This window comes from Zophobas morio, unplaced genomic scaffold (genome assembly GCF_036711695.1).
Source record: "Zophobas morio isolate AGI-343-1 ecotype UQ-CSIRO unplaced genomic scaffold, CSIRO_AGI_Zmor_V1 ptg000002l, whole genome shotgun sequence".
NCBI classification, from domain to species: Eukaryota; Metazoa; Arthropoda; class Insecta; order Coleoptera; family Tenebrionidae; genus Zophobas; species Zophobas morio.
The window spans coordinates 12670611-12696337 of NW_026972107.1; the positions used below are offsets into that span (position 1 = coordinate 12670611).

A 25727-nucleotide genomic window follows, 5' to 3' on the forward strand; every position below is an offset into this window, starting at 1 on the left:
TACCAGCAGAAACTATTGAGTGGCCTGCCAGGTCACCGGATTTCACATCGCTTGACTTTTTTTGTGGGGGTATTTGAAGAGTCGCGTTTGTATCAATAGACCGATTCACATTGAAGACTTACAGGAACGCATACGTAACGAAATTGCTAGTATTCGTCTTGAAATTCTCATTCTACAAAATTTTATTCAGCTTCTTTTTCACTGCAAAGGAAGTAAATGGAAAGCATTTTGAGCATCTTTTGTAGAAAACAGACGTTTAATTTTAGTTTTGGTTAATTTATTTATTGTATAATACTAATTAAAATTAGTGATTATTAATTTATTTAATTATTATTGATTAATAATTTATTTTGCCATTTCAATCAGAAAGAAAGTATAATTATGCTGTATTAACGAATTCAGAAAAAAAAGCTCTGTGTAAAAATGCATTAATTATATAGTAGTGCCATTTAAAAACAATCAAGTTGGCGTTGCATCTCGAAAACAATTCAAGCAAAATGACGAATAATAACACTAGTTTACAAATTTAAACTTTTTTTCATATCCAAAAATAAAAAAAATATTTTCTACTTCTAAATTACTTACTGATAACAAATCCAAAAACGGATAATCCCTATCACATCAAGTTTTTTCATAAATCCAAAATAATGAACTTTGCTTTTACCTTCACGTTAGTGTTAAACTGATTCATGTTAATGCACTATTGTCGCATAAAACATGTCTTCGAAATCGTGCAAACTAAGTGCAAATCAGCTTTCTTCCGTTTGTGGTAAAATTATAGTACCTAAAACGGGAAGACCTGTTCAAATATGCTTAAAAAGAAGATATCAAGGTTTTTGGGACGAAAATGTGTTGTCTATTATAAGGGAAACTGAGAGTACTGCCAATAAAAGAAACGCTAGTGTTAATCATTTTTAATTTTCAGTCATAATGTTTATAATATATACTGGGTGTTGCTTTTATTTGATACAACCGCTGTAACTTCCTTATTCTTAAAGATAAACCTATATTTCTTTGAGCAAACTTGTATCATTTTAAAAGATCTTTGTTGGGCCAACCTCAGATTTTTATTATCACTTCCCGTAGAAAAATCAAAAGCAACCAATTATTCTAAAATCAATCCCTAATTGAAAAATTTTAAATAAAACATTGATGACAATCTAGTAGCTTGAAAAATTGACTCATGTTATTTATTTACGTAAATGATCTTTTAAAATGATACAAATTTGCTCAAAGAACTATATGTTCATACATATATTTAAAAATAAAAAAATTACAAGAGTTGTACAAAAGAAAAGAAATACGGGGTATGTTTATATAAATATCTCAAAAACCTGACGTGATGGATTTTTTCTGCTTTCAGATTTGAATTTCCCGAACCCAAATCGTTTAGATTCAACTATTTTTGTCTTTGGATATAAAACCTTGTAAACTAGTGTAATTAGAGCATAACTTCTTGTACCCTTATAGCTAATTTCAGTTGATTTGTACACTTGGTTCTCAAGATATTTAGCGGTTTCCATACATTCTAGCGATCCTGTATAGCTGTAATAAAATGTTATACAATTTGGGTTTTTTTCGAAACGCTGGATGCCACAAAAAAAAAACATTTAAATGGAATTTATAAACTTGATGTTGACGTTGAAGCTCCCGTTGCAATTGCTCTTTCCAATGACGTTGCTTTTAGAGCTGAAAATTGTCATTTATAAACTCTGTTGTTCAACTTTTGCCGTATTTAAAGTGGTTGTAGAAGAAAAGTGGAGGATTTAAGTTGTTTACTACAAAAATTTATCACTTTTGGCATATTTTAAGTTTTTTGTTGTCGAAGTAAGTCTACACATACCTATTAAGGAAACAAGGAAAAATGTAGCCCCGCCCACCCACCCTATCGCAATTGTAATGATTTTTTTTTTATTTGTCGCTTGAGGCCAGACGCTATGTTTTCTAAGTGGAATGTTCTATTTTCAGAATGTAATATCTCCATTATTAACAGACCAATGGTTTTGAAATTTTAAATATATGTTGTCCATAACTTTCTTTATATAACGCAATAGGGTATTCCACGATTTTTTTTTTAATGCACTACACGAAAGAATATCGTCTACAAAATGCGAAGATGTGGTCAATATTTTTTTTTTACTTTTCAATAACTCAAAAAAAAAAAGTTAAATTTAAAGTAATTTTTTCCCGCGGTTAAGTTGTGCATTACGTACGTCATGATGACGTACGTAACGCTGACCAATGGGATCAGCGTAGCGATGTGGCAACTCCGCTCACGCTGCTTTAAAGTTAGACGACATCGGTATTTAGCCATCTTGAATTCTTGTTGGGTTATGATAGGTTAGGTTTATTTATGTTTGGTCGATCTTAGTGTTAACGTTTTGTAATTTGCTCTCATTGACGCTTAAAATAATTTAAAAAGTCAGTCGTTTCCATTATTTGACATTGTTTGTTTAAACACGGTGAGTAGAATTGGCCGTTTAATATTTACCACTTACCAAAACCTTTTACAGCGACTTACAACTTAAAATTGTGTAGGAAGATTATCTGGGAAAATACGGCACAGAATAAATAGTCACAATGGAAAGTGAATATGAGCAAGCTACTTCTACCAATCTCCCTGTAGTTGATGATGTAATGATAGATTTGTATTATCGAAGAAATGTGAATTTTCTGATACCAGGTGTTGAAAATGTGAAAACCGAACGGTAAAGTGTACAACGTAATAATGATTTGATAGTAATTATTCATTGTTATAGTGGAGCTCGTGCAACTTACGGCGACGATGCTGTTGGTTATGTGCAGTTGAGACGACACGATGAGATTTGTACTGTCAAAGCTTTGATTGCACCAGAACATAAAGTTCGCCTAAAAGGCTATGAAGTTTCAGTAAGAATAAATGAGTCTGAACAATGCATAATTGACTCAAAGTGTTATGACTGTGCTGCAAGTGAAGGTATGAATGATTTTATGTTGTATGAGTGTATGTATTGCGTCTACTTTTCAGGTGGTTGTAAACATGGTGTAGCCTTACTGTTCTGGTTATACAGACGTACCTTGGAGCCTTCAGTGACTTCTGTTGAATGTTATTGGAGGAAGTCTACTCTGTCTAAAGTTGGCAGTACTATAAAAGGGCAAAGAATGAGAGAGTTGTTTAATTTTCGGCAAGTTCCTTCTTTACCAACAAAAGGAACGACATTTTTGGACAAAGTAATTTCTACCGCATTAAAATCAGATAGTCATTCAATTCTTGCTACAATGTATAAGAGTGAAGTGAATATTTTGGAGAAAGCTTCGTTGTACCATTTATGTCTTTCTTATAAAAAAACGACTGATGCACCAAATGCAGAAGACTTCATATCGTTTTGCCAAAATAATTTAAATAGTGAAAGTTGCAAAAGTATAGATACTTTAACAATATTGCAGTCACAATCTAAAGCCTGGTTTGATGTTAGATATGCGAGAATAACAGCTTCAAAGCTGCATGAAGTTGCTCACTGCAAAACTGTTGATGGAGCTACAACTGCTGCAGTTCTGGCAGCATCAAAATTTAGAGGAACAAAGGCCATGAAAAGAGGCCTTAACCTTGAAGATGATGTCTTAAAAGTCATAGCTGAGGAGAAAAATATTAAATTAGAAAGAGTAGGAATGACCATAAATCATATGTACCCAATATTTGGTGCCTCGGCAGATGCAATGTCTGATAAATATTGCGTTGAAATAAAATGTCCAATAAAGACAAATACTGTAAAAAATTACATTACGCCAGAGGGTGAAATAACTCCTAAACCATATGCACAACTGCAGCTGCAAATGTTTCTTAGTAAAAAACAATGGGGTTTATTTTGCGTTGCATCTCCATCTTTTGAAACGGACAGAAATGTGACTATAAAGGAAATTCCTTTGGATGAAAATTTTTGTCACAATGTAATGGAGCAGGCACAAGCTTTTTGGAAAAAAGCGATTTTTCCAATTTTAATTAACTGATGTTTTCAATAATTATACTTATTTATTTCATAATTATTTCTTATTCATTTCAATAATAAATAAATCTAAATCCCGTTATACCCCAATCCCCTAGTATCAATAAAAAAAAGTTAAATGCTTCTATTTATTCAATTAATTTATTGTTTCCAATAAAATACAAATAAAAACCATGTAAAAACTATTGTATTAATGGACCTTGCAAATTTATCAAACCACAAGCAACAATTACAATATGATCCAAAAGTGGCACCAAATTATGATCTGTGGTAGCATGTGGACCCAACATTTGAAATTCTTTGATCCTACGAATTAATCTTTCAATGTGGATCCTCAACGCTGCGACAAGTTTCGACTGACGTACCTCATCCTTCGTCATTTTTCTGGTGCTTGTGACGCTGGGAGGTCTGACTAGATTCACCTTTTTTTTCTGGAAAAGCCCTGCTACTTGCTTGAAGCCCCTATCGGTCATTACAGTTGCATTTTCAGGTACAACGGTCAAATACCCTGATTGCTTAATTATTTCTACATCTGATGTGCGACCTCCAAACCCTTCTGATATAAAATTAATTAGCCCATTTGGAGTACTTGACACTAAATACTTGCATGTGTTACAAGTTTTATAATTGCTCCAGGTTAAAGCTTGCTGATAAGCTGCACTAGGTCTTTCAACCTGTATTTCGAAGCAATCAATGATTGCTTCAACATCTTTATAATACGTCTGAAACTGCCTAGGTAGAACTCGCTGAATTTTACTTTTCTCAGGCCAAAAAATTAACTCATTGAGTTTTGTAGCCATTTTTGGCAATGTTTTTGAAAATATATTACTGACACCACTAGTGCTTAATGCAAAATCTGTCCCTAATCGTACAAATTGGTCATCTGTTCGTATTTTCTTAAGAACGATATAAATATGTTCTACAGGAACTTCTAATTCTTCTTGGAGTAATTTGATGAAAAAAAATTCTGACTTGGGCAAGCCCAGATAAAATCTGCTATTATTTTCAATTTTGAATATTTCCACTTTCACCAATAGTTCTTTGGATATCATATTAGTTTCATGCAATGACTCCGATGATGGCTCATAAACACTTCCACTTTGGAGTGAAAGGGAGGATGATGACAATGATGTCGATGATCCCTGAATAGGTTTGTGGGGGCTTTGATATATTTGTGACGATAATGATCGAAGAGTGTTTGTGCTTTTATCTGCCACTTCAACTGAGGTCATTGATGACTGATCTTTTGTGCTAACTCTTGTCTGAGTTGCTTTTCTAAGAGTTCTCCTTTTTGTTCTTAAAGGAGAAACTGATTTTTCTGGCGATTTTGCACTAACAAACATGCCAGATGGTGAAGCCACTGTTTTTAATTGCAGTTCTTCTACATCCTCTGTTACATCCTGTGAAGTACCAGGTACAGTAGGTTCAGGAAACAGTTTCCTTCGAAGCCCTCTACTGTGCTGTTGTGTTTCCATCTTACGTTTCCTTGAAGTTGGTGTGAATTGGGACGAAGTTTCTTTCCTCACCATGCTTCTTGGAACCACATTGTCTTTTAACATTAGGCGTGTACCCATTAATTTGAAATGAATCCAATTTTCAGCATCCTTTTCCAACTTTATTAAAGAAAATTTGTTAATAAGGTGATACAAGTAGATACCGACATACAAATTTTTGAAATATTTACTATACTTACATCAAAATGATCTTCACAACAGTACAAACTTTTCCCAGGTATGTATGTTCTTCCCACAGCTTCAAACCATAACTTCCTCCGATCCACTTTTTGGGGAACAGTAAGAAATAATTTTTCTGGATTATTTGTAGAGTTATTATCACACCCAACGAAGAAACACTGTTTCGCCATCGTGCCAATTTTTTCTATTTAATTTGTTTATATTTAAGGAATAAAACGAACAGGCCAAGTTGATCAAAAACACGTGCACACTCTGACCTACCTCAATATAATAAACCAGCAGGTTTGGCAACACAGCATCGCTGCCATCGCTTCAAAGTGATTGGTTACACTTTTAACCGCGAAATACTGCAACTTTGAGCCGGTCTCTCACTCTGCTATTATTTTGACAATTTTTTTCAAAGCGATTATTTTTTATAAATAGTTCAAATTTGTTTTTTGTACATGTATTTAGATATTGTTTCAGAATGTTTAGTTAAAATTTGATTTTAAACTTTAGTGGAAAACCCTATTGTGTTAAAATCAGTTTGTGATCATATTTTTCTTTTAATTTTAGTGAAATTTTTGCATAACGTATTTTTAAAAATCAATATCTAAATTATTAAAACTACAAGAAAACACTTCAAAAGTGACGTTTCTGAAGAATTTTAACAATTTTCTTGTATCTACGAACGCCAGAATGCATAAAATTGACCCAAACGTCTCCTTTTCCTAATCTGAGACGATTCTGCAAAAAATGTTGAAATATAGTTCAGATTTAATAAAAATCGACAAAAATACTGTTTCTAGCTAAAATTTGATGGTTTCGTTGCTCTTTCCGAGCCCGTAGGGTTTCTGATTAGCTTAAAGGAAATTTCAGAACACGGTTTTCAACACTGTTTTCAGTTTACAAAACTTCAGAAACCATACCAGACATATCGTCGATGTTTTTTGTTAAAAACGATACACAATAAAAAAAAGCTTCTCTCATAGAAGTTCCTAACTTTTATTTTTACTATATCTCGGTCCCAAGAACTAAAGTCAAAAATAGACATTGTACGATTTCTAAAGTTTTGCAAGCCGAAAACAGTGGTGACAACCCCGTTCCAAAATTTTCATAAATAACTAAAATATTGATTTTTTAAAATACTTGATGCCAAAATTTGATGCAAAAATTTCAACAAAATTTAAAAAATATACGATAATAAATTGTTATGTCATGTAGTGAAAGTTGAGGAAAAGTTACATTTAAAATTTCATAAGCATAGGTGTGTTAATAATGGAGATATTACATTCTGAAAATATATTGACAACACCATAAGCGCCAAAGTTAGCGACCCCTCTTAACTGCAAAATCCTTATTTCTCTATATGTTTCTGAATATCGTGTTGTTCAAAGAATACTATGTATATTAAGAAAGAAATAAAGCCAGATATTAGGCTCCGACCATACCCGCCCCGACCTCAATTCTCAATTGTGATGAATTTCTCATTCGTTGTCAGATCCAAGGGCGGGGCTTAAAAGATCCATATTTGTCTACAAGAATTTACAAATTTTAAGGTTTTTGTTCTGAAAAGATGACTACGTATAGTAAGAAAAAAGGCAAAATATAAGCCCCGCCCACCCGCCCTATTTCATTTGTGATGATTTTTTTTTTAATCGTCTAAAGCCAAAGTAATTTCTCTACAAGAAATTAAGTAATTTCTCTACAAGAAATATTTTTGAGTATCGTGTTATTCAAAGAATACTATGTATATTAAGAAAAAATTAAAGCCAAAGATTAAGTCCCAGCCATACCTGCCCTGATGTAAATAGTAATGAAGTTTTCATTCGTTGGCAGACCTAGGGGCGGCGCCTAATTGCAAAATCCATTTTTCCTTACAAAAATTTACCATTTTTAAATGTGTTTTAAGTTTCTAAGAATAAAAAAAAACATCACCTTACAATTGTTTATATTTTGCCTTTTTTTCTTAATATGCATAGTATTCTTTGAACAACACGATACTCAAAAACAGTTTTTTAATATCTTGTAAAGAATAAGTATTTTGGCAGTTAAGCTCTGCCCCCTTGGTTCATGGCGAATAAAAAAAAATAATCACAATTGAGATGGGGCGGGTGGGCGGGCTTACATTTTGCCTTTTTGTTTTAATATGTGTAGACTTCTTTTCACAAATATGTTTAAAATGGAAAATTTATATAAGGAAAATTAGTTGCAAAATTCTTATTTCGTTACAAAAATGTACCATTTTAACCAACATGTAAATTTATAATTTAAAATATAAGCCCCACCCAACCGTCCTATCTCAATTGTGATGATTTTTTTATTCGTCGTGCGTCAATTGCAAAATCCTTATTTCTCTACAAGTACCGAAAAACATTGAGTATCGTGTTGTTCAAAGAATACTATGTATATTAAGAAAAAAAAAAAAACAAAAATTAATCATATCCTTCCTGAACTCAATTGTGATAAATTTTTCATTCGTTGTCAGACCGAGGGGCGGTGCGTAATTACAAAATCGTTACTTTCTTACGAAAATTTACCATTTTAAACATGTTTTACCTTTCTTGTTGTGAAAAGAAGACTACACTCACTACACACAATAAGAAATAAGGGCAAAATGTAAGCCCTTGTAATAAATCGTGTTGATTTAAACGTCGAGAACTATCTTCAACAATGCATAAATACTGATACAAAGCTAGCGTGTAGAAAATTATGGCAGCTATTTGGAATATGAGGGTTTCGATGAACAGGCGATTCAATGGCTTAATATTAGTGGACCTCATATCTCTATCAAAATTTGATTTTCGTGGAATTAGTGCTGTCAACCAGAAAATGTCGCCCCTAATTCAGGGGATTTTTCTTCAACTTGGCAGCACTGCACACTATCGCAATTTGATTGGTTGAAAACCGAACGTCAACGGCAACGTATCGGCCAAAGTTAAAAGTTGGTTATCGAACGTCACCCCAACGGCAACGTTAACGGATGATATAAACGACGCAACAAGTTTATAAATTGACCTTTAAAAGTGCTATTGAAAAATGTAACAAAATTAATTCCATTTACAACATTCATGTCATAATTCAAAAGTTATAACGACGTCACTCAGAATAAAGTATCGCCAAAAATGCTCGATTAAGAAACCTAATTTACCAGTTGGAGCGGTTTGTAGAATATTATTAGTTTTTAAATTACTGAATTTATTCGATGAACAGTTTTCACACTATATGAATAACAGTAAACCAATAATTATAATAATAATATGAATGAATAAATAGCATCGCTATTTTAGCGACTTGTTTATTTTTAGAAAACAAGTCCAACAGGAGCTCAACCCCTAGTTTTTACTTGTCTCACTTTGCATATGAAATTATTACACAAACACCATCACATGCGTAAATACAAAGAAGTGAAGCAACAGCGCACAACATTTTAATTATTATTTCCAGCAAACTCACTAAAAATAAATAAAATAAAGAGAACACCTTTCTCGCTAGCCGGTGGTTAAATTAAAATTAACGATGCGCTTATGTGCGACACAGAGAATTTACTTCATAAATAAATTACTTGCACCAAATGAACTGCGAGTACGTAAATAACATTTGAAAATTTTAAACTTATTTCTTTCATGAATATACAAATAAAACTGTATCCTTTTAAATAATGTAATCCGGCTTTTAAAGCATAAAGATAAGTTTTCCGGAGAAATGAGAAACGTATTCACTTCTGTTTTACTTTAAATTAAAACGTGCTACCTCTCATGAATAAACGCAATAAAATTGTAATATTACAAGTGAACGTTAAGTGCGTCGTGGATATCTGCTTCCGTCAATTGTGAGAATCCTTGAAATTAACATTTTTGAGATTATGACAAGAGTTTGGAGGTAGTAAAATAATTAATTGCATGAAATAGATAAAAATAATGCGCCTATTGTTCTCGTTTTGAGCTCCATCACAATTTAATTACCTAGATTCATTTTTGTAAATGTGGCAACAATACAAGATTTGTGACCACAAAGGTCATTTTTCCTTAATTTGGCATTACACTGTACAGTGTGTGCAATAAATCTGGAGGTTGATTGTATCATTGATCATGTGTTTACTATAATTTATTGTGCCAAATGAAATGAGTGCATTGTACAGACTCCCACATTTACATGTAGAGCAAAATTTAATTTATCCCATTTCTATTCTGCCATTTCAAGTTGCGTAAACACTCTATAGGTCTGTATCTTTAATAAATTAGTATGTAAGTAGAGTTTCATGTTTATTCGCTGCCCCCGAAATAAAGGTTTATCAGCAATATTTCACCGAAATAATTAAGGCAAAATACGTTGGGGTTTTCAGGCCTTGTTGATCCCAAACAGGCTGAAAACGCACTAAATCCGATTTCATCCTTGCTCCTAATTATGTCCGAAGTTTGCTTGTGTCTCAATAAAATGATTATGCGATGTCACGCGGTGGCCGGCTTATGTTTATCGCAATAAAAAGCTATTGTCCGGTAAATCAGTGCTAATTGCACATATCTCTCCTTCCGCGGACAGCAATAACAAATTAGAGCCCTATTCAGCCATCATCGTCCTGCATACACGGTGTACGTGCCAAAATCCAATTATTAATTTAAATCATTATACGGGAATTATAAAATATTTACCGCTCTGCTGCTCTATATTTCACCAACAAAGCATTATTAAATAACGATAACCATAAATAACGCTTATTCTAAAATAATAGCTCAGGTTAAAAAAGGAACAATCCGCACAATTTAGCATTTCGCATACTCGAAAGAATCAGCAGTTCGTAATTGTGATTTATGCTATTTACTATGCCTTGGTACGTGAATAATGGAGTAATACTAATTTATTGTTGGTCGTGTATGCAAATCACATAATAAGATTATCGTTTATGGTCCGTATACCAGCGGCAGATGTATAGAAACGAAGAGAAACTCTTTGAATTATGTTCGATTATTATTAAATTTCCTCTCACAGACGTATTACTCGGGAAAAATTCGCCACCGAAATCCGGCTGAATCCTCGAATTAATCACGTCACTTGCATTCCTTCTTCTCTTTGTAACACGTCTTCGCGGGAACCCAATTTGACTGAATTTGGTGTCTATCGAGTGCACGTAATGCGCTTTTAGAAGCTTCGTACACAGACGGCGACTTCAGAAACTTTTGAATTCTACTTAATGCGGGGCTTTTTATTTGGTTTTAATGACGTGCTGCTTTCTGAGATGTTTTCAAGATTAGCAGACATTTAGACTTCCATTCGGACAACTACTGTTAGCTTTTGCTTTACAACAATGTATAGATTTTCAAAGATAGATATGTGGGATAAGGTTTTGCTGCGTCATTACATAATTACAAAATGTCGTTAGGCATAAAATGGTTAAGTTCGGGCGTGAAGATGCACAGGTCACGATTATTCCAAAAATATTATTCAGCTTTCTCGATGTTTTGTCGTTGCTAGGATAGGAGCGACCTGGTTTACTAAATTAGTTTAGCAGTGTACTAATTGTGTTTTAATTTAATTCTAAAGTTTGACGAGTAGTGTGTGTATGTTCTAGGTTTAGACTTTTACATTCGTGATTTAGAAATTTACACTTTAGTTCTATGCAGTCGACGGCACGTTTATTTCCTTTCACATAGAGGTCTATAAATGGTGTTTGCATATAGTTGTCGTGCTACAATTAGAATGCAATGGTATTGGATCGATTCAACAAAAATATATTACTTTAACCTCAAATAATTTCCTAGTTTTTTGAAATATGTACTTACAAATTTTCTCTCCTTATTTGAACACGTAATTAAAAATCAAATTAGAACACGACAGTTCAGATGGCTTTTTTTCCTAAGAGAATGAAATAGTATGAAAGTTGTATAACAATCATTAAACGTAAAATTTTGATCACTAGCTTATTATTAAATTTATGACGTGGAAATGTGAATTAAATCTATTCCATATATTTTATTGCATCATAAACAACGCGCGGAATTGTGTTTCATACGCTCGATCCAGTGCTGTCGCGGCGATAGTTTGATTACAAATATATTTTTCTTTTGGACTATATCAACATAATATAACATTTCAAGATCACAAATCTGTGGTCATGTGTTTGAAAAATTAAAAAGGGCATCGAGTATTTTTATTTGAAGTAATATAGTAATATAGAAGTAGTTTTTTAACAAGCTGTAAACACTCCAAGCGACGCACTGGCTACGACCTTGTGGACCAGATCAAAGCGTCCCCGCTACTCGCCGTAAAACACACCTTGCTTCAACTGGGGAATTGCATCCGTAAGATATTTTTCCGCCCAGTAATCATAAAACAACTTCACAACTTCTAAACAGGGTCAGCACCGGTACAGACAACAGTGGTATTCAGCGTGAATTTTACAAGTACGCTTCCTGATAAAAAATTGATCTATAATTTAATAATATTTTACAAAATATATTTGGAAAAATTTTAGATGACCTCATACATTTTTAAAGGGAGATAAGCAGCCATAATTTGTTTAACGACTTACCAACCACGCTCATGATAACCTTAAAACGTTTGCATGATTTCAAAGCCTCCGATTTTGCAGTTTCAAATTAAAATTTAATTCTTTTTCTAGAAGTCTGGACGTCGAGGGCAAAAAATCAAGGACTATATTGTTTTATAAAATCTAAATAACATTTACTACGTAAAATTTTGAGGTGACGTCATCACATTGTTGCTAGGGATGCTTAAAGAAATTTTGATTAGCATTTTGCCATCTACACGATTTTCCTTACATACATTTAAAATTTGATAACAGTCGGTCAGTAGTTTCGGTGATTATCTGTTTAATAAAAATTGGCACATACGATAGACAGATAGACGTATTTTACGCTTTTTATTTTCTGTATCATGAAACATTTTGGCATTTTTTTATTTTAGAATTTTGAGAAATCATTTTATTTGACAGAAAGTTTATAAAAAAATTACACTAGATATTAGAAATTCTTCAAAATATAAAAAAATCTGTTGCCGTTTACAAAAAAGCATTGTTCATTAACGATTCATTCGAAGTTTTCAGTTTGAAAAACTTCAGAGAACAGATGACAAAAAAAAATGTCAAGGAGAAAATGGAAAATCAAAGTCAACGTAAATTTCAATATAAGAATTTGTCCCTGTCAACTCTTACTACCAACTGGACAATAAGTCCTTCTTTTCTTAAAAATTATCACAAAATAATTGGTTGAAAGTTGTTTCGATAGAACTTCCCTAGCCCCTAAAGTACAATCAAACAATTACAACTTGGAAAAATTATTTTCAACTTTAACTTTGAGAATTCTATTTTCTTCATCTTTATAGTCAGTGTTTCCATACATATATTTTTTTCATAACGTCATTAACACTTTAGCAAGGGCACATACGTGTATCAATTTAGTATTAATAGACTCCTTAGAGTTTTGGCATCCTTAGAATCCTCGAAATCTTTGAAACCGGGAGAAGACTTTGAACTTTCACAGTATTTGGAATATTTTCATAAACTCAGTAAAATATTTAGAATTTTAATTTTTTTAAAACTTTGAAATTTTTGGAATATCTGCAAACATTAGAATCTCTGAAATGTATAAGATAATACTTAGGGTGTTCAAGACCCCTAATACTTGCAGGATTTATAACAATTAAAGTAAGTATTCTTCAGATTTTTTACGATTTTTAGAATTTTTTTGGTTTAGAGTCTTTGGAATCTTTAAAATCTTTGCCATGTTAAAAGTTCACGCGTTTTTTACAAATTATAGAATCTTTGAAATATTTGGAACAGAATTTTAAAAACATTTTTAACGTTTGATTGTGTCCTTAGAGTATATAGAATCTTTAGAGTTTTCAATTATTAGAAATTTTATAAAGTTTAGAACTTTCATCATTTCTATGAACATTAATGTTTTCCCTGTTACTGGGTGTATTATTACCTGTTGGGAATAAAGTATTATTATTATTATTATTAATACTTCCAAGATCTTTATAATTTTAAAAATTTTGTTGGATGTTTCTTCTATTTAGAACCTAAAACTTTAGTTTATTTAGCATCTTTGGTGTCTTCATTGTTCACACATTCTAATGTATGAAATCTTTAAGAGTTTTAGAATGTGTCGAGTTTTTAGAATTTTTGAAAGGTTTGAAACCTTTTAAATATTTCAAACATTTGGAAACTTTCGAATTTTCAAAATATCTACAATCTTAAGATTGTGTAAACTTTTGAAATTTTGAGATTTAATATTTTTTATTTCCTTTTAATTTTTGGAAATTTTCATAATTTGCAAAATTTTCAAAATTTCCAGAATGTTCAAATTTTTCAGAATAGCACAATTTTTAAGATTTTCCAAAGTACACAAAATGACCAGAATTTCCACATTTTCCAAAATTTCTAAAATTATCAGGCTCCAGTTATACCAGAATTTTGAAATTTAACATTTTCCAATATTTTCAAGATTTCTAGGTTTACCTCACACTTTCTAAATTTTTTCAAATTTTCTAAAATTTATAGAACTCAAGAGTCTAAATCTTTTGGAATTTTTGGAATCTCTGAAATTTTTACAGTCTCCAAGATTTATAAGATAATAATTAGGGTGTTCAAGACCTTCAGTGCATTTAGGATTTATAAAAATTAAAGAAAGCATTTTTCCGATCTTTACGATTTTTAGGTCTTTAGATTTTTGTTTTCTTAAAAGTCTTTGGAATTTTTAAAATCTTTTAAAATTTTAAGAATTCAAGCGATTTTTACATGTTTTAGAATCTTTGGCTTTTTGGAATTTCTCCAGAACCCTTAGAATCTTTCAAGTATTCGAAACAGAATTTTAACTATTGACCCCTTAGAAACCTGAGAGCCTTTAGAGCTTTTAATATCTTTAGTCTTTAGACAATTTAGACTAAAGACTCTTTGGAGTCTTTCCAATTTATGGAAATGCTGAATAGTTTGGGAATTACTTATTAGGAGTTTTATAAAATCTAAAATTTCTGTAATTTCTAGGATCATCAAGATTTTTCATCTTTCCAATTTTTAAATATTTGGAATCTGTGGAATCTTCGGAATTTTTGAAATCCTTGAAATCTGCCTGAATTTTTAAATTGCTGGCTTCTCTAGCTCTTTTTAATTTATTGAAATTCCTGAAATCCTTGTAGTACTTTGGCTTTTTGGCATCCTTCAAAGCCTTAAAACCTTTGAAAGGGTTAGAATATTTGGGACATTTGGAATCTTTCCAAAAATTCGGTCAGAATTTTAGATTTTTTCTAATTTCTAGAATTAACATTGTACCTATATATTTTACATTTATTCGGCAAAATTGTAAGTTGACGTCATCGAGACAAATTTTGGTTAGAGTTTTACCATCTACACGATATTCCTAATATACATACAAAAATTGACACAAAAGACGGAAACAAGAGACCTATGTTTTCGTATTCTAGGGGCCATGAAACGTCAATTTTCGGGGAAAACGTAATGAGCTGTTCACGATTTCATCAATAAAATAAATTCACTCATTTATTAATTTTTATGTGTCACTCTGTATAAGAAATTAGAAAATTTTTAATGCAATGATAAGTCACAAGTATAGACTCATCATATTTTGCACATTTTGGATAGGAGCTACTCGGCAAAATTTTGAAATGATGTCATTAATTTTTTTTTGGGAGGGGATAAACGAATACATTTTGCTCAACGATTTACCATGATTATCATAACCTTACAATATTTACAAGATTTCAAAGCAATCGGTTTTGCGGTTTCAAAGTTAGATTGCAAAATATTGTTATTCAGTTTTGAATATTTTCCAAAAATTCTGGATGGCTAGGTGAAAATTCGACATCATAAGTGCAGAAGTATCTTATTTTTTTGCATTAATACAATTATTTAGTTATTCTAAAGAACCATCAACTCTAAACAAAACAGGAAGTGGAGATCAGAACGGCACAGTTTACGATTTTTTGATAACTTGTCTAATCCTGTGAATATAGAAAAATATTTCTTAGCATTCTGCAATTACACTAAACAGGAGATTTTCTTAATACAAAAAAAGCATGCTATGAACATATTTCAAGTGAGTTTTCGTAACAAAATTTTGTAATGACGTCATCAACATTTTAGTAAGGACACGTGTATCAATTTAAATGTGTGGAGTAATAACAGTACTGTATTCTCAAATTTTCGGGAAAAGCAGGGTGAACTGTTCTTGTTTTAATCAATAAAGAAAAGAATTGGGAATGTCAGGAGTCGAATTCGAACTTGAAAGAAAAGAAAAATTATAGTAATAACAAACAAAATCAAGGCGTATTCATAAATGACAAGTGTAGGAGCATGTTATTCTGTACATTAGTATGTAAAATTTTGACGCTACATCATCACTTTGTTGGTGGGGATGATCAGACAATCTGTTGGTAGTTCCGGAAATTTTTATCTAATAAAAATCGACACAGACGACAGACAGACAATAGACATGTAGACGGAAACGGAAAATCTATTTTTGCGTACATCGAAGGCCATATCGGATAATAATGGGGTCCATTATAATACTTAATGATTTTACGGTCGGGAGCAAACCTAAGAAACCTAATTTTATGAACAAGAAAATGTTATAATTTTGAAAATTTGCTTTCATTAATATATGCACTGAGTTAATGTAGATACGTTTTAGGTAAAATTACCCAAGAACATCTGAATTTTCTGCAAGAAATTTTTTGTTTGAACGAAAAATCTGTTTCACAGTTGTCCCTCCACCATATTTTGCTTTCAACGCGAAGTAGTAAGAGTATATAAATAATATATTTTAAAAACACGCTGAAACAACACTTAAAAAATCGTGCAACAGAAACTAAATTTTACATTAACTTTGATCGATCGAAAAATATAGTTTTTGTTACACAAACAAGCGAAATAAATTTTTAATTTGCGGATAAGAGAAAATTTTGCAAGGTGACTTAATTACTAAAGGTTCAAATTAGGCAAATTTAAAACTATTATATAAAACCAAATACATGAAAATATAATAAAAACTACGGAACATCTTCCCTAGACTTAAGTACAATGGTTGTTTTAAAAATTGTCGTAGAATCTGAAAAAATAGGTGTTAACACAAGAAAACTTACGGACAAACCACTCAATTCGTTCGGTAGTAGTCACCCAGCCTGATAAAGTTGTGGTTTTTAAAAATAAAATAATGGAAGTTACAGGTTATTCAAAAGCATCTTCCGTAAAACTTATTTATCTTCAGGTAGATGGCGAACATCATTAATCAACTGCAGAAAAAATCAAAAAGTGCAAATTAGTAGCATCGAAACCCCATCAACGTCTAGAACAAAAAATTCAGAAGCTCAGTATCTTGCTGTACTTTAATAGCTGTTCACTTTAGGGTTTGCATTCAAAAGCTCTCATTTAATCTTGCACGCTAATGATACGTCGTATTGTTCTTTCAGTAAAAATAAATACTTTGGCTTCTCAGAACTGGTTTGTTGCAAATAATTTTTGGCTTAATGAATGTAAGACATTTTTGATATTTTTTCACTAACGTGTAGCTTATTTTATTCTTGGGTTTCAAAGTTCGACTGTAATTTACTTAATTAATCTTAAGAAACGGCTAAAGTTGTGTTTTGGTTTTGCTATTACATATATCGTTTGCATTAAAACGAGGTCATTACTCTGTAATTAATTAGATTTTACAATTGTTAAGACTAATCCTGTGGTCCGTTCGATTTAACAGTATCAGAATCCCGAGCATGATTTATGTCGAATTTCTGGGATTTACTGAAACCTCGTGTTAAACAATAGTTTCATAGTGCAACGAGTGCAATTTTTCTTGAAAACATATTTCATCGTATCCAAAATAAATTGTCATTATTTATTCTTCCTGAACATTTTCTGATGCTACTACAGCATCTAAAATGTTTGTCACCAATACCGATTTAGTTACCTTGGAAAGAATGAGATATTTCTGGTTGACAAGTGACCATTGGTGTGAAACTGACTGCAAAGAACAGAATTCTCAGGTCTTCCCATCATCACTGTCCCTGAAGTAAACAACCCGAACGTCAAATACTTAACACTTTTCGCTTTAGTTGTGAAGGAAACTGAAAAAGTGCGGAGATGTTATTATAAATACATTATAACAAAAGGCAAAAAACGCATCCGCGGGTTTTGTTCTATTATCCAAGTATATAACTGTGGCTTTTTTATCTGAAAGCTGCCGTCTAGTCAGGGATAATAATGTTTAGTTGTGAGAAGTCGACAGTCCGATAAACCCGTAATAAACACGCTTCTCCGACGGACATGTGATCCGGCATAGTCATCGCTATTCAGGAACACGAACATTTGATGTATTGTATCAATTAAAATGAAATTAGTTGTATGGAGTATTAGCCACAATATGGGCAGCACTGGGCCATGTCTATCGGGCTCCACCATCGTTCATTTATGTTTATTACAACACTTGGTGAATGCCGAACAATGCGATTGGAATCTTGACGGTTCCTCGCGTTGTCCGCCCCCTTCCAAAGACCATCACAGTTTCTGAGCAATTTTTTATTAATTCCCCGAGCACAGAGCGTGTCCTCTTTAATCTAAGGCCACGTCTGCGGCAGGCAGTGGCGTAACCCCAACTTCGAACACCAAAAAGGAAAAGGTCACTTGCACATTTTTGAAAACAGGAAAAAATTAAAGGAGGTACGACCCCTCTTTTTACCACTGTGAAATTTGTAACCATAAACAATATCTACTTTGGTTACAAATCAGCCGTTTTTACAAACTCAAATAAATTCTGTTTTTCCACTCATTTCGTTACAGTGCAACATTAGAATACGAATTCAGAGAATAATTTCTGAAAATTGTGTTTTTTTTTCATGGTTCCCACTGGCCGTTTTCGCTCCGCCACTGGCCAGAGGCGGCGACAGCACAATGCGATAAACGCCAAGAAATTGAGTTACAACGCTGTTAACGGACACCTATGATTTAATAAAACTAGCTAACATGGGTCCAACTTGATCATTCAATCACAACGGTTTACGCTGTACCTGTTGTGTATAAATAAAGCGAAGAAAAATGTTGCCGGTCCCAATACCCAATCACATTTCTGTCTCCTTCCATTAGATATTTTGTAACTCGCCTAATAAATGTCACGCCTATCTTCGATCTAAACAAGGGCTGTAAATTTTTATAGAGAAATAGGATACACGCTTGATATATCGACCAAGGCCTTTTTTCAACGAATAATGGCAATTCGATACATCAGGTCCATGTCGAATAAGGCTTGGGTTTTTAATCGAAAATAACCCATCAGGAGTGAGCCACCATATGGCGAACAGGGTTGCCTGCACTATCAAAAGGACCGAACAGGTCGGGATCAGGTAATAAAAAGCTCAGTTTGTTTGCGCTTTCGCAATTAACATTTTAATTAGCTATGATTAATAGTACCCTACAAATTGGTCCCTTTCAATTTTCTTTTGAGAAATTTTCATTTTATACTCAACTAATTGCCTCATGGCCCGGCACTCATTAAAGAGATACCCTTCACTAACTTCGTTAAAATAAGTTTTAAAGTTTCAGCGACAGTTCCTTCTGGCTGTTAACGTCACCTCGACAAAAACCACCTTTGAATAGCGCAAATAAACAACCAAAAGAGCTTTTCGACAGATACTCACACATTATAGCAAGACTTTGATGTTTTCGGGCAAGAACACAAGACCATTTTTAATTAAGTACTTATATTATTACCTTACATGAATCTACATAAACTAAACAAAATAACCTTAGTGTATTTGTTTTTTAATTAGAAGCATATTAATTAAATTACTCCGGACAAGGCAGATGTTTCAAAGTTTTAGAAAGAAAATAATTAGTTTCATCTTAGTAGTTGTTCCACAAATTAAGAATACTTGGAATACAATAGACCTTAAGTTTTCTAGCTGTTAATTAACTTAACAAGACTTCAGAACATATTATAAACGCCAAAACAATCTAGTAAGAATTCGTTGAAGAGATTTTAACTCAAAAATGACACACTATAGTTGTAGTGAAATCTTTGTTAAATGAAAGCACAAAATAAACAGTGATAATATCTATGGGTACAGGAATGTACTTATGTTCATTAATACCATGAACGCTAAAGTGCAGAGGCGCCTCGAGGATTAAACTTTAACAAAACGCTAATAAAATTAGCAATTTTGTGCATACCTAATAATAAAGACAAACTTCATCAAACTTTACGAGCCTGTTAAGAACAAAGTACCATTATTAATAAATAATGAAAACGTCTCACGTCCTCGATCAATAATGCCTCCAGACATTCACACACACACTCACACACAAAACGAATTATTTACCTCCCTCAGGAAGACGTGTCCTATTGATCAGAGGCCAGCTTCGGCACAAAGGCTATTTTGACAGAAATTACGTGATTATAGCCTTCAACAAATCTGCCACCCCTAGCATTAAAAAGAAATAAGCCCTACCATATATTATTGAAAGGAGAAAATTATCCAGAAGTTATGTGACAAATCCAGTCCACTAATCGCCGAAATTAACAAGGGAATCTGAAAAAAGAAAAAACTTGACAGAATTATTAAGCCATTTTCGTGATTGCACCTAGTTGTGTTTGGCGGTGGTGTTAACGGTCATCTGTCACGCTCTAACATGTTTATTGTAATTGTAAATTGCGTTCCACAAAGCCGTCGGAGAGATTTTTGACAAATTACCTCATTAATAATTTGCAGACGAATGTTAGAGGGAATTATTATGAAATCTGGATAAAATTCCGTTTTACTGGAACAGGACGGGAATAAAACATAACGCGACAGCCAGAATACTCTGTAATGAAATTCCATTTGTATAAATTTCAGTTTAATATTGTAACTTGGCTAAATCAGTCCCCTAGTTTCATAGATATGTAAAAATCAATAAAAGTTACGACTTTTTTACTGGGATGAATTTGATGAATACGAATCAAGATGAATGATGAATGAAAATGCCTGTTTGGGTCGGTTCATAAATATAAATAATAAATGTTTATGCCGATGCGGTGCCGGCCGAATTTATTAATAAATCTGAAAGGATTTTGCAGATTTTATACTCGTCAATCGGGTTTGATGGAAACCATACATAAATGCAGTGCTTGTGCACTTAAAACGTTTTAGGAGAGCTTTAATTTATGGGCCTGAATTTCCGAAAATAAAGTGGACGATACCTAGCCAGCAGTGTTTATTTCGTTAGCAACAAATCTGTTCTTCTACCTGTAACATAGAAATGGATAAAAATTGCTAAATTAGGTGGTGCTACTATCAGCCAAATTGCTTCTCTGGCTTGCTTGGCAACCGCATTGTTGAAGAGAATTAAATTCGTCATCTAGATTGTTCTCAAAATTTTTTATTTCGGAAAAAACTGGCACAAAGCGGTCTTTAGCATAAGCAATTTGCTAGCATAGATGGTTCTTGATTGAGAAACAATTGTGTTAGGAGCGTCTAAAGCACCCACGTTAAGTGAAATTGAGCGATTGTGAATCAAAACGCCCATCCAGATCAATATCTGGATATCGCCTCGGAAACTTGGTTGATTATTCTATATATGGATATTTCTAGATCAGCACAACTGACTGGCAAAACTTAAACAAAAGAGCAGAATTTATACACTGTTGAATGTTTAAAGTTAACAGGAAGTCGTATTCACTTGGAATCGGATATAGCCAATAGGATCACAAAGGTTGTAAGTAGATCTGGGTACATCCAGTTCAATGAAATGGTCATGGATCATTACTTGGTAGGTGAAACGGATTCCGTGTACATTATGGGTGTCGATTATACACAGGTTTAGGTTTGTTATATAATACTATGACAATGTTGATGTGTTTACGTTTCACAGGTAGATATAGCAAACTAGTAAATGTGGTCGAATTCGAGTTAATTCAGAGGCGTTTCTGTCACTTCTGTAACGAACCAGAGCTTATCACGGAACACAACCTTTATGCATGTTATGGAATAAATAATATTGTATGAATTGCTTGAAGCTACAAATCGCCTATAAATATGAATTTTTACTTTTTAGAAAGTCGAAATTTTCTTTGATTTTCTTCTCAGACAGAATTAAAAAAACAGGTCAAATAGATATAATATTTATACAGTTTGACCTTGTTTACCAAGAAAAATATATTTTTTCAACTTAGGATCACACTAAAACAGTAAATGTCCAAGTTCATTGTTTTAATATTGTGTAGGTACCACTTATTTTTTGTATAGCTAAACTTTTTGTATCACTAGTATGTAGAAACGTTTAATAAATAGGTACTTAAAAATTTTGCTTTTTTCGAGAACACACTCAAATTTTTTGTAAAAATTTGAGTAACACTTCTTCAGGCAAACCCAATTTCCACAGAACACTGTTCTTCATAAGTTTATTGATTTCAGTTTTCAGGCGGATTCTAATTAAAATTTTCGTTTGGATGTTAAATAAAAGTAATATTTAAACACATTTAAAATCTAAAAATATTTTATTTCTAAAGCTTGTTTCAGTAAAAAGAATTGAGTTTTTATAAACAGGTAATTTGGCTGACGCTGTAAAGTAAAAACCAGAGGCATAAATAACACCCATTTTCCTTCAGCATTAGGTTAGCAATAGCAATCTGAAGCTCAAGTGTTTATTTATGTTTATACATCGAAAGAATGTCACATCGAAATTAGTTTGATTTGAATGAGTTTGTCTTCTCAAAACAGGACTAAAATCATTAATTAAACTACAGTCGAACAAAATGTTATGAATATTGTAACTCTAATTTTATCATTATTATAATTATAAAAAAAAATATATAAAAAATATATATTATTATTATTATTATTATTATTATTATTAATTATAAAGACATGCATATTCTTCACATGTTCGAGAAAATGGGGTGATTCGTTCTTAATTTGACCAATAAAAGATCTGTGATGATGTCATCAACATGGATAATAATACTAGTCACAGTACAAAAGAAAAATAATCATAGCGTATTATTATGCAAGAAAAAAAAAGGAAGCGCCAATTCGGTATCGAACCCACAACGGCAGATCGTACGGATTCGCCGCAGATCGCCTACTGTCTGATATAGCCACTGCGCCACGGAGACTCTTATGCTGTGTTGGTAATGTAACGTTATTATACCAGTTATTATGCAGATGTTTTTGCGAAAATTTGACGTTTAGCGAAAAAACTGAAAGCGAATTCGTACACTAGAAGTACATAAGTATAGTTTTGTATAACATTCAAATTATTTTAAACAATAGTTCGTTAAAATGGCATCATCAAATTATTGCTGGGGATCATTAACAAAATTTTGGTTAGCATTTAACCATCTAGATGGTAAAATATACATACAAAATTTTACAACAATCGGTCCAGCAGTTTCGGAAATTACGTGACTAATAAAAATGGATAGACACCAAATAGTAAGTAAAATTTATTTATTTGTTCTTTACGAAAAATGTTCTAATTTCATCTAAGAAGAGAACAACTAAATAAGTAATAAAGAACCTGAGAAACATGATCCAAGAAATAATTCCGATTTTCAAAATATAATTATATAAGAGAGTTTTCTATAATATAATTTCAAAATTTATATATAAATAAACATACCAGGTTCTTCGTGTCTGAAATATAATAAATTAGGCATGGATTTTAGTTAATTTTGGATGGGATAAATATGTTAATTTTGATGTATACGTTATTACAACAGTACCGTTATCAAAATTTTTGAAAACTAGTCTGCCATTTTGAGATATTTGATATTTATCAAATTACCTTTATTACAGTACTGTACAGCATTGCGAAAAAAAGGAGACTGCAAAAACTGACCAAAAGAAAAGGCGATAAAAAAGGGTCAAAGAACGCCGAAAAAAATGCTCCTAAAAAGGGGGAGTCAAAAATGCAACCAAAAACCGCTAATACGATAAAGAAATTCACAAAAATGCGACTAACAGAAGGAAGTCGTAAAAGGTCACAAAAAACAAAAAAGTCCGCAAAAAAAGCTACAAAAGTAGAGCGAGGACAAAAAACAAAACAAAGTCCAGATAAAAATGCAAACAAAAAAGGCGACTACAAAAAGTGACAAAATACAATAAAAAACCTACAAAAAGTGACAAAAAAATCACAAAAAAGAAAACAACAAAAAATACTTAGTCCAGAAAAGGCGACAAAAGGCGAAAACAGAGATAAAAAATAGGAGTAAAAAAAAATGCGAAAATAAAAGACACGATAAAAAGTCGCCAAAAAAAGGGCCAAAAACGCTACAAGAAAAGCAACTGTAGTAGTAGAGCCAAAAAAAAAAGTCAAAAAAATCCTACAAGCAAAGGTGACAAAAGAAAACCTCTGCACAAAAGCCGACAATTCCAATTGGAATTGATGTTGAATTTTATTGATGTAAAGAACATAAAATGTTTGACACAAGTCAACGAATACAAACAAAAAAGCTACAAAAAGGCAATAAAACAAAACATCAACATTAAAAATATTTACAAAAGTGACAAAAGGGGTAGTAAAAATAGGTCAAAAAAGATAAATCCACAAAAAATGCAAAAAAAAGGTGACTACAAGCAATGACAAAAAGAAACACAAAAAATGGCTTTAAAAAAGCCACAAAAATATTACAAAAAAGACAATTAAACGAGTATAAAATATGTTGTTTTAGGAAATTTTAAGTACACATATATTAAAATGACGTCTTCCACTGCTAGGGATGACCAGACAAATTTTAATCAGCATTTAACTATCTACACAATGTTTTTAAAGTACACATGTATAAAATTTGACAACAATCTGCTCGGTAGTTTCGAAGATTATCTATCACACAAACAGACAGACAGACGACAGACCGACGGAAATAGTAGAAAAAACACAAAACATGAAAGTATTCGTTCGCTTGGTTACAATACTTTCCTAGCTTACGCCCACGAAGTAAAAATTCCTGCACCAAACTTGCCTGTCTTAATACTCAGTGAAATACCGACTATTAATGTTTGTGGCTTTTTTTGTCAGATTGACAAACCTGTTTAAAATTTTATGATGGCATACCTGATTGCCAAAGTGAGATTTATGAGGGCTACCATCATCTCAAACGATCAACATGGTTGTTAGGTGGTACTCATGACAGAATTGACAACAATGAACTACTAGCATGGATGCCAATAATTCACACTTTCCAACACAAAAATTTCTTTCAAATGAAGGTAAGCGAAGAAAAATGTTGCTGCCATGATGGGAATCGAACCACACGCCCACCGCTTGCCGGGCAGGTATTTTGACTACAAGACCACGAGGCCGCTTATCTTTCTTCGCTTACCAACGTGTTATTGTGCCGCCACAAATGTAATAATGACGCGCTGGATATCAGGGACTCAGTAGCGGGTGATAATCACCGAATTTAATCGTTACTTATTCCATAAATATGCCGCCACACAAACATTAATCGTCACCTCGTATTTAGTTGTGTATTAATAAACTAATAATAATTTGCTCGATTACGATCAAGGAATTCACTTTTTGTAGTTTTTTCATAACTTTAGATGTTCAATTAAATAAAAAAAATTATTTATGGATTGTATTGAAGCAAGCTATTATTAATAACTAAATATTTAACTCTGTATTAAGACAGGCATTACATTAAAACAAAAAGTTCATATTTTCAATAGTTGGTTCAGGGATTTTTTTAACCATTTTTTTTTTATTCTTCAGTAGTTTCTCAATAACGAGCCACCGAGCTTATCCGTCATTTTTTTATCACTCTATACATCAAAAAGCTGACAACAGTCGATTCAGTAGTTTCGAAGATTATCTGTTTCATTGAGATCAGCACAGACGACAAACAGATGAGCTATGTATTTTTTTATGCTTTAGGAATCATGAAACATCGAGAAAACATGAAGGTAGCTATTCGTTGCAATACTAAACTTACTTAGCTTGGCCTCGGGAAGTAAAAAAGTGCGCATAGCGTCATCGTAGGAAATAATGACGTCACAAACCAGAGAATTAATTCCTGAATAACCATATTAATAATAATAAGCGACTGCTATGGTTCAACCATTCTAT

The 25727-nt window shown here is 32.4% G+C and overlaps 2 protein-coding genes across 3 annotated transcripts; one reads left to right on the forward strand and one right to left on the reverse strand.

The window, feature by feature from the left end:
- Positions 1–2198: 2198 nt before the first annotated feature.
- On the forward strand, positions 2199–4020 carry LOC135144559 (uncharacterized). 2 transcript variants are annotated; one of them, XM_064076612.1, is made up of 4 exons: positions 2199–2462; positions 2514–2708; positions 2760–2956; positions 3008–4020. In XM_064076612.1, exons 2-4 carry the CDS (start codon positions 2581–2583, stop codon positions 3985–3987), a joined length of 1305 nt encoding a protein of 434 aa, XP_063932682.1. In that variant the 5' UTR covers positions 2199–2462; positions 2514–2580; the 3' UTR covers positions 3988–4020. The 2 variants fall into 2 exon arrangements, with proteins under 2 accessions (XP_063932682.1, XP_063932759.1); XM_064076689.1 differs by having other exon boundaries at positions 2199–2708.
- Positions 4021–4165: 145 nt separating this feature from the next.
- LOC135125660 (uncharacterized) lies at positions 4166–6031 on the reverse strand. Its single transcript, XM_064051338.1, has 2 exons — positions 5677–6031; positions 4166–5596 (listed from the first exon to the last, which is right to left on the reverse strand). Exons 1-2 carry the CDS (start codon positions 5845–5847, stop codon positions 4166–4168), a joined length of 1602 nt encoding a protein of 533 aa, XP_063907408.1. The 5' UTR covers positions 5848–6031.
- Positions 6032–25727: the final 19696 nt, after the last annotated feature.

Excerpts from the sequence above, each read along its gene's own strand:
- LOC135144559 (XM_064076689.1), top strand. The coding sequence starts at position 2,581 with ATGGAAAGTGAATATGAGCAAGCTACTTCTACCAATCTCCCTGTAGTT. Across the intron at positions 2,709-2,759 it reads GAAAATGTGAAAACCGAACG|TGGAGCTCGTGCAACTTACG; the intron begins GTAAAGTGTACA and ends TCATTGTTATAG. Across the intron at positions 2,957-3,007 it reads TGACTGTGCTGCAAGTGAAG|GTGGTTGTAAACATGGTGTA; the intron begins GTATGAATGATT and ends TCTACTTTTCAG.
- LOC135125660 (XM_064051338.1), bottom strand. The coding sequence starts at position 5,847 with ATGGCGAAACAGTGTTTCTTCGTTGGGTGTGATAATAACTCTACAAAT. Across the intron at positions 5,597-5,676 it reads GTTGTGAAGATCATTTTGAT|TTGGAAAAGGATGCTGAAAA; the intron begins GTAAGTATAGTA and ends TCTTTAATAAAG.